The sequence below is a fragment of the Palaemon carinicauda genome, unplaced genomic scaffold (genome assembly GCF_036898095.1).
Source record: "Palaemon carinicauda isolate YSFRI2023 unplaced genomic scaffold, ASM3689809v2 scaffold1840, whole genome shotgun sequence".
Taxonomy (NCBI): domain Eukaryota; kingdom Metazoa; phylum Arthropoda; class Malacostraca; order Decapoda; family Palaemonidae; genus Palaemon; species Palaemon carinicauda.
The window spans coordinates 25,001-35,000 of NW_027169415.1; the positions used below are offsets into that span (position 1 = coordinate 25,001).

Genomic DNA, 10,000 nt, shown 5'->3' on the forward strand with positions numbered 1-10,000 from the left:
TTTTACATATAATTTGACAAATTCATGATCAGGAAAGAGTAATACAAACCCATCCTGATCATAATTGTTCTTTAACCACCTAGGAATACGTTGGCCTACCACAATTAAACCATCCTTATTTACACTAGGGCCAAGTCTGCGATATCTGAACTCCCAATCTTTACCAAGTGTGGATTGAATTTCTCTCACCCACAACATCTCTGCTTGAGAGATTTCATCTATATTAGGAGTTTGAAATATTCCCTTGAACGATTTAAATTTGAAAGCCTTAAGGACTCTACTAGTGACTCTGAGCAATTTTTCACTACTTTCAAATCTTGATATTTGAAACACTAAAGACATTTCTACAGTATTCACGGTAAAACAAGAGTGCGAAACAAAGACACCCACCCTGTCAGGCAAATCACCAATATGATCTTTCCTTATTGGCCACTTACTGATTGGGAGAGTAAGGAAAGCCGGCCCCATTTGCCACATTGATTCTTGACCCAAATCGATCGGCTTAGCAGGTTTGGTGGTCAAGTCTGCTGGGTTGTTATCACCTGAAACCCACGACCATTCTCCCACATCGGTTTTACTTTGAATTTCAGCAATTTTTGTAGCAGTAAAGGTGCCAAAGCCATAGCTTTCTTTCCGAATCTGGGCACGAACTATTGCAGAATCAACAATGTGCATCACCGATTCAAATTCAAAATTCATTTCCTTCACTATAGTTTCTCTCATTCTAGCTGCCACTAAGGCCCCACATAGTTCAATCCGGGGAATGGATAACTGTTTGAGTGGTGCAAGCCTAGATTTTGCCATTAGCAACCTGGAACAGAATCCTCCATCAGACAATTCCCATCGCACATAAGCACATGCTCCATATGCAGAACTAGACCCATCAGAGAAAATCACCAGCATTGGTTTACCGATGGTACCTTCTACTTTGACACACCTAGGGAAGCTGAGAGACTGAAGCTCAAACAACATCTGGAAATAACTTAACCACTCATTCCTAATATCTGTCGACACTGCACTATCCCAATCATAATGGCTAACTTTTCCTTCAATACCCTCTGTCCTGGAAATTAGTTGTCTCATCATCAATTTAGCTCTTAAAGTTACCGGACAAACTAGCCCTAAAGGATCATACTGAGATGCGATTTGACTTAACAACATTCTTCTAGTTAAATACTGTAGCACATTAACCATGAGATCATCTGGCGCCAAGTTAGGTTCAGTATGAATTTTCCTATGCTTTGGAGAAAAATTTATTTTAACTTCATATACTAACCGGTCTCTATGAGGATCCCACACAATTCCTAAAACCTTTTCCTTTTCCCTTTTAGTCACTTTAACATTGGGATTCTCATGATTTTCATTGCCAGATAAAATCCAATGCTTAATTTTAAAACCTCCACGACCTATAATTCTTTCAATTTGTTTCATCAGTTCGTTTGCAATCTCTATGCTGTCACAGCTTCCCAATATGTCATCAACATAGCTATTATTCATAATGATCTGCGTAGCTACAGGGTATTCATCCTTACTCATCTCTGCTGTTAATTTCAAAGCAAGCATAGCAATAGTTCCACTGGGTTTGTCCCCAAATGGGACACAAGTCAACATATAATGATCTGGCTTAACATCAACCTTGAAATCACGCCAAAGAAACCTATGACAGTGCTGGTCAAATAAGGACAGAGAGATAGTGTTATACATTTTGGCTAAATCACAAACAAATGCTACTTCATTTTCTCGGAACCTAAGTAAAACACCCAAAAGTGAGTTTAGCATGTCAGGACCCTTCGCCCACATTTCATTTAGAGAAAAATTCATATACCTAGCAGGAGAATTAAACACTACCCGAAGGGGAGTTGAGCTAGAGTCAGGCTTTAGAGCTTCAGTATGGGGTATGTAGAATATAGGTCCCTTATAACTATATATCTCATCTTCGGATAGCTTCCTGGCTACCCCCCGTGAAATCATATCATGAATTTGATTCTGATAGGACGTACAATAACCTAGTCCTAACTTGGTCAACCTTTTTTCCGTGGCTATTAGCCTAGCTGTTGCAAGGGACACATTATTAGGTAAAAGATTAGGATTTCTTACCCAGGGGTAAGCGACACTCCATCTATTCTTATCTGAATTAAATGATAAACCATGTGATATTTGAGCCAATTCTCTTTCTTCTTTAAGGGTACAATTACTTTGACCAGGGGTACAATTACCGCATTTACAACCAGAACACTTAGTGTAACAAGAAGTACCCAGGCTCTCAATACTTAAGTAATTATCCAACACGTCTTTAATGGTTTTCCTGGGAACTGAAGTAATCTCATTGACGTCTGTAATATCTATGTGATTGATTCTTACACTGACATTGGATTGATAACAGCGGGAAGTTAATTGCGGGTGAAATCCTCTAACAACATAGCCAAATTGGTTTAACATGAGTTGAAGGTTACCATTCGTTTCAATAACTTGAGGCATAAGGACACAGTAATCAATGCCTATTAATAAATGTATTACTCCAAAGGGTCTTGAAATGTGAAGACCGTTTAAACTTTTGAACAAACAACTAACGACATTCATATCAACTTTCTCAACAGGAGTAGTTATTTCATCTATACCACAGGCAATAATTTCCCATTTCACTCCATAGATGTCCACCACCGGAACTGTATACTCTTTAGGGGATACGGTCTCAGTTTTATTTCCCACTTTGGTTATGGTTATTTGCACATCTCTTCCGTTAAGTCCTAATTCTTGGGCCTTTTGATGAGTGATTAGCGACACATTGCTACCACTATCCCATAGCACATTAATATCATTTTGGTGATACCTTAAGCCACTCACCATTAATAAATGACCATCTCTAGACACCAAATTGCTAGTTACATCAGTGAAAGTAGTAGGTTTATATAGAAGAGAGTGTAACATTTTGTGATGTTCCCTACCACACTTTTTACCATTGACCATTACATCACAAGAACTGACACCAGACACATTGCAAAACTTAGAAAAATGGCCCAAGTTAACACACTTATAAAATGCATTGTTTCTCTTGAGTTGAGCAAACTTATCATAATTGCTCAAACTCTTGAAGGCATAGCAATCATAAATGGAATGACCATCTACACCATGATACCAACACCATTTAGGAGGGCACTTGACATCAGGATTATTTGACATTTGGGCTGCTAACCTTGATACTGTGGTTAAACACTCTGATATCATTGCACTATGTTGACCTTGAATTAATTTCATTTCATCCAGGTCATCTTTCACATTTTCACTTGTATTGTCACAAGAAGCACTATTTGTTACTACTTTTGATGAAGTCGAGCACCGCAAATCACTTTCAAGATACTCACACACTCTCCTTTCTTGTAACAAAAATTGAAGTAAATTTTCAAAAAGATCTTTAGCATTTCCTACCTTTTGCGACTTTATTACCCAATTGCGTTTTAAAGTGGGAGGAAGAAGACGCTCCACCAACGTTACAATAGAGGTAGTTTTCATCTTAGATTCTAGACCTATTTTTCTCATATCCAACCAACCACGTTCAACCACCTTTATCATGTAAACTAACCTCTTCGAATCTCCGTCGTTCAGAGGCTTAAGGCTTTTCAATTCACTCACAATAACCTCCGTTAGCTTACAAGGATTACCATACTTATCGTCAAGGCGTCGGAACATCTCTTCAAATTCATCTTCTACTCCTTCCACACAAGTCAGCGCTTCTCCACTCAAACATTTTTTTAGAGCATAGGCATCTTGCCCATAAAAAGGCACAATCAACCTCATATAATCCCTCTTAAAAGTACCATAATTTCTCATATCACCAGAAAATTCAGGTGGGTCGAGACGTTTCACTTTGATAAGAGTTTCCATCTTACTTTCACTATCGCTACATCTTTTAATAATCAAGGACACCAGTTCAGATTTAGTTCTTTCGCACTCTAAAATATATATCTCTGCTTCCTTTAATTCGGCCATTTCTGATTTAGCACTCAGTAATTCGCAATAATAGGCATCATGTCTCACCTCAAGGTCACTGAAAGCAGTTTCCACTTCTGCAAGAAAACTTTTCAACACTGCAGGTGGGTCGTCTCTTGCCAACCTCTCCTTCGTTACGTTGACTTTCCGAGTGAACCGACCCTTGGCCACCCCTCGATCCACCTTCAGTTGGTCCATATCGTTGATGTTGAATTGTTTCGCCAGGTCACCAAACACGTTGTTGCATCAAGTCTTTTATTAGAACAGGATTCAACCTAAAATACAAAAACTTGTTTCAGCCAATACATCAATGCTCAATCCCAAAATTCCACCATTTATACAGAAGCATTTAAAATTTTATACATGTCCAGTGATAACAAAATTTGTTCAAATATTAGCAGCTAGCAATAAATTCAATTCCGTTATTTAAATATAAATATAAATATACTCTTAGCATCACAAGTGAATTAATACAATTTAACACTTACATCATTTACGACATCGGCGGCCTGGGAATTCATTAAACCCAACCAATTAACTTCTTCTCGAACGGCGCTTCCGTCCTTTTATTTAACTGCAAACATTTACAAAACTTCAAATACTACACACACATAGTAACCAATTCATAATATGATATAGCACAGTCCCAACACACAAATAGTAAAATATAACAGTACATTGTTTAATCATCATAACACCAATTACCGAGTTATACCAACACGCCGCCTGCTCCAAATCTTAGTAACAAGACAACTTTAATGAACGCCAGTTAAAATCCCACAATTTATGCATAATTTGATACCTCGTAATCATTTTGACAATGAGTACAATCGTACTGAAAAGTATTCATCAATAATATAAATAATCGTACATGTTAGGTTACACTAACCACTAAACCAAGTAGTACACACCTCATATCAGGAGCAACTGATCACGTGACCATCACCACCACAAACCTCAACCAGTATGTCCAAAGACAGCCACCGTCCTGGAAACCTTCACCAGTAGTCTCTAACGCGCATGTGCAAACAAATGAATTTTAATATGCACAGACTATATTAACCAACATAGCCAACACCAATAATTATCATTATAAAACTATAATGATACACTCCACCACCAACAAAACTAAATCTCTTACCATCATATGACTGTCAAGTCAAATCTAATTCTTTTAATTTAAATAACCACACACGTAAATATTCATTTTAAACTATGGTAGATCGAGACGTTCCTCGATGGGCAAAATTACTACAATTCTATGAGCAGATCGTTTCACAATTACATCCCTTTCTCCCTTGTATGTAATACCAGACTTTATTGGTTTGTACCTCAGTGTGACATTTCTAACTTTCTTATCTTTACCCTTATCTGCCAGCAAGACTTCCGCTAACTTCCAATTACCCCGCACCACATTACTATCCTGAAACAATACAAGATCCCCTACTTGCAAGTTACGCTTTTCTACATGCCATTTTTGACGTATCAGCATAGTGGGGAAAAAGTCACGCATCCATTTTCTCCAAAAAGTATCTGTTATGCCTTCATGAAATTTCAATCTTGATTCATGACTAGGGAAGCGTTCAAATTCTCCTTTCAGGACTGCATTTTGTGTACGCCCAAGCAAAAGATCATTTGGGCAAAGATACCTTCCTAGTTCGGGATCGCAGCCGGGTTTTATACCAATGGGTCTTTCATTTAGTAAATTTGCTATTTCATAAAGGGTGGTTTGTAATTTACTGAAAGTTAAAATGTTATCACCAATAGCTATGGTCAAACTCCTTTTGACAGATTTGATAAGACTCTCACTGACTCCATTTTGCCAAGGTGCATCAGCAGAAGCATTGAAGATCCACTTTATCTTAAAAATCTCTGTTGCATTCCTTAGTTCCTTCTCAGCAGCAGTTAATTGGGTACCCCTATCAGAATATATTTCTTTAGGACATCCTCGGAGTGATACAAATCTACGGAGCCCATCAAGGAAATCTTTAGCACTATAACCCTCAATTAGATCTAAATGAACTGCACGGGTCGATAAACAATTAAAGATTACCCCATAGGCTTTACCTTTAGTTCTACCCTTAACCGTATCCCTGATAAAGAAAGGTCCATATAAATCAAGAGCAGTATAAGCAAACGGTGGGGAGGGTTTTAGACGCTCTAGAGGTAATTGTCCCATGACTTGCCCGGCTATTTCCTTTGTCAACTTCCTACAGGTTACGCATTTAAATTTTACGGACTTGATCATGTTCCGAACTCTTGGTACCCAAAACTTAGATTGAATTTTCGCAAGGGTGTTTTCCACTCCAGAATGAAATTGACGATGCATGGTTTTTACATATAATTTGACAAATTCATGATCAGGAAAGAGTAATACAAACCCATCCTGATCATAATTGTTCTTTAACCACCTAGGAATACGTTGGCCTACCACAATTAAACCATCCTTATTTACACTAGGGCCAAGTCTGCGATATCTGAACTCCCAATCTTTACCAAGTGTGGATTGAATTTCTCTCACCCACAACATCTCTGCTTGAGAGATTTCATCTATATTAGGAGTTTGAAATATTCCCTTGAACGATTTAAATTTGAAAGCCTTAAGGACTCTACTAGTGACTCTGAGCAATTTTTCACTACTTTCAAATCTTGATATTTGAAACACTAAAGACATTTCTACAGTATTCACGGTAAAACAAGTGTGCGAAACAAAGACACCCACCCTGTCAGGCAAATCACCAATATGATCTTTCCTTATTGGCCACTTACTGATTGGGAGAGTAAGGAAAGCCGGCCCCATTTGCCACATTGATTCTTGACCCAAATCGATCGGCTTAGCAGGTTTGGTGGTCAAGTCTGCTGGGTTGTTATCACCTGAAACCCACGACCATTCTCCCACATCGGTTTTACTTTGAATTTCAGCAATTTTTGTAGCAGTAAAGGTGCCAAAGCCATAGCTTTCTTTCCGAATCTGGGCACGAACTATTGCAGAATCAACAATGTGCATCACCGATTCAAATTCAAAATTCATTTCCTTCACTATAGTTTCTCTCATTCTAGCTGCCACTAAGGCCCCACATAGTTCAATCCGGGGAATGGATAACTGTTTGAGTGGTGCAAGCCTAGATTTTGCCATTAGCAACCTGGAACAGAATCCTCCATCAGACAATTCCCATCGCACATAAGCACATGCTCCATATGCAGAACTAGACCCATCAGAGAAAATCACCAGCATTGGTTTACCGATGGTACCTTCTACTTTGACACACCTAGGGAAGCTGAGAGACTGAAGCTCAAACAACATCTGGAAATAACTTAACCACTCATTCCTAATATCTGTCGACACTGCACTATCCCAATCATAATGGCTAACTTTTCCTTCAATACCCTCTGTCCTGGAAATTAGTTGTCTCATCATCAATTTAGCTCTTAAAGTTACCGGACAAACTAGCCCTAAAGGATCATACTGAGATGCGATTTGACTTAACAACATTCTTCTAGTTAAATACTGTGGCACATTAACCATGAGATCATCTGGCACCAAGTTAGGTTCTGTATGAATTTTCCTATGCTTTGGAGAAAAATTTATTTTAACTTCATATACTAACCGGTCTCTATGAGGATCCCACACAATTCCTAAAACCTTTTCCTTTTCCCTTTTAGTCACTTTAACATTGGGATTCTCATGATTTTCATTGCCAGATAAAATCCAATGCTTAATTTTAAAACCTCCACGACCTATAATTCTTTCAATTTGTTTCATCAGTTCGTTTGCAATCTCTATGCTGTCACAGCTTCCCAATATGTCATCAACATAGCTATTATTCACAATGATCTGCGTAGCTACAGGGTATTCATCCTTACTCATCTCTGCTGTTAATTTCAAAGCAAGCATAGCAATAGTTCCACTGGGTTTGTCCCCAAATGGGACACAAGTCAACATATAATGATCTGGCTTAACATCAACCTTGAAATCACGCCAAAGAAACCTATGACAGTGCTGGTCAAATAAGGACAGAGAGATAGTGTTATACATTTTGGCTAAATCACAAACAAATGCTACTTCATTTTCTCGGAACCTAAGTAAAACACCCAAAAGTGAGTTTAGCATGTCAGGACCCTTCGCCCACATTTCATTTAGAGAAAAATTCATATACCTAGCAGAAGAATTAAACACTATCCGAAGGGGAGTTGAGCTAGAGTCAGGCTTTAGAACTTCAGTATGGGGTATGTAGAATATAGGTCCCTTATAACTATATATCTCATCTTCGGATAGCTTCCTGGCTACCCCCCGTGAAATCATATCATGAATTTGATTCTGATAGGACGTACAATAACCTAGTCCTAACTTGGTCAACCTTTTTTCCGTGGCTATTAGCCTAGCTGTTGCAAGGGACACAGTATTAGGTAAAAGATTAGGATTTCTTACCCAGGGGTAAGCGACACTCCATCTATTCTTATCTGAATTAAATGATAAACCATGTGATATTTGAGCCAATTCTCTTTCTTCTTTAAGGGTACAATTACTTTGACCAGGGGTACAATTACCGCATTTACAACCAGAACACTTAGTGTAACAAGAAGTACCCAGGCTCTCAATACTTAAGTAATTATCCAACACGTCTTTAATGGTTTTCCTGGGAACTGAAGTAATCTCATTGACGTCTGTAATATCTATGTGATTGATTCTTACACTGACATTGGATTGATAACAGCGGGAAGTTAATTGCGGGTGAAATCCTCTAACAACATAGCCAAATTTGTTTAACATGAGTTGAAGGTTACCATTCGTTCCAATAACTTGAGGCATAAGGACACAGTAATCAATGCCTATTAATAAATGTATTACTCCAAAGGGTCTTGAAATGTGAAGACCGTTTAAACTTTTGAACAAACAACTAACGACATTCATATCAACTTTCTCAACAGGAGTAGTTATTTCATCTATACCACAGGCAATAATTTCCCATTTCACTCCATAGATGTCCACCACAGGAACTGTATACTCTTTAGAGGATACGGTCTCAGTTTTATTTCCCACTTTGGTTATGGTTATTTGCACATCTCTTCCGTTAAGTCCTAATTCTTGGGCCTTTTGATGAGTGATTAGCGACACATTGCTACCACTATCCCATAGCACATTAATATCATTTTGGTGATACCTTAAGCCACTCACCATTAATAAATGACCATCTCTAGACACCAAATTGCTAGTTACATCAGTGAAAGTAGTAGGTTTATATAGAAGAGAGTGTAACATTTTGTGATGTTCCCTACCACACTTTTTACCATTGACCATTACATCACAAGAACTGACACCAGACACATTGCAAAACTTAGAAAAATGGCCCAAGTTAACACACTTATAACATGCATTGTTTCTCTTGAGTTGAGCAAACTTATCATAATTGCTCAAACTCTTGAAGGCATAGCAATCATAAATGGAATGACCATCTACACCATGATACCAACACCATTTAGGAGGGCACTTGACATCAGGATTATTTGACATTTGGGCTGCTAACCTTGATACTGTGGTTAAACACTCTGATATCATTGCACTATGTTGACCTTGAATTAATTTCATTTCATCCAGGTCATCTTTCACATTTTCACTTGTATTGTCACAAGAAGCACTATTTGTTACTACTTTTGATGAAGTCGAGCACCGCAAATCACTTTCAAGATACTCACACACTCTCCTTTCTTGTAACAAAAATTGAAGTAAATTTTCAAAAAGATCTTTAGCATTTCCTACCTTTTGCGACTTTATTACCCAATTGCGTTTTAAAGTGGGAGGAAGAAGACGCTCCACCAACGTTACAATAGAGGTAGTTTTCATCTTAGATTCTAGACCTATTTTTCTCATATCCAACCAACCACGTTCAACCACCTTTATCATGTAAACTAACCTCTTCGAATCTCCGTCGTTCAGAGGCTTAAAGCTTTTCAATTCACTCACAATAGCCTCCGTTAGCTTACAAGGATTACCATACTTATCGTCAAGGCGTCG

The 10,000-nt window shown here is 38.1% G+C and overlaps 2 protein-coding genes and 1 long non-coding RNA gene across 3 annotated transcripts in view; all 3 read right to left on the reverse strand.

Moving 5' to 3' along the window:
• The window catches only part of LOC137635846 (uncharacterized), a 5,001-nt gene extending 1,119 nt beyond the window's left edge, over positions 1-3,882 (reverse strand). The window contains exon 1 of the mRNA XM_068368286.1: positions 1-3,882. This exon is cut by the window's left edge and continues 1,119 nt beyond it. Coding sequence (XP_068224387.1) covers positions 1-3,882 — 3,882 coding nt within the window.
• Positions 3,883-3,966: 84 nt separating this feature from the next.
• On the reverse strand, positions 3,967-5,169 carry LOC137635845 (uncharacterized). Its single transcript, XR_011042803.1, has 3 exons — positions 4,899-5,169; positions 4,476-4,561; positions 3,967-4,262 (listed from the first exon to the last, which is right to left on the reverse strand). It is a non-coding gene; the product is annotated as an uncharacterized lncRNA (long non-coding RNA).
• A 31-nt stretch (positions 5,170-5,200) lies between these two features.
• The window catches only part of LOC137635848 (uncharacterized), a 5,304-nt gene continuing 504 nt past the window's right edge, over positions 5,201-10,000 (reverse strand). The window contains exon 1 of the mRNA XM_068368287.1: positions 5,201-10,000. This exon is cut by the window's right edge and continues 504 nt beyond it. Within this exon, the coding sequence (XP_068224388.1) occupies positions 5,201-10,000 (4,800 nt within the window).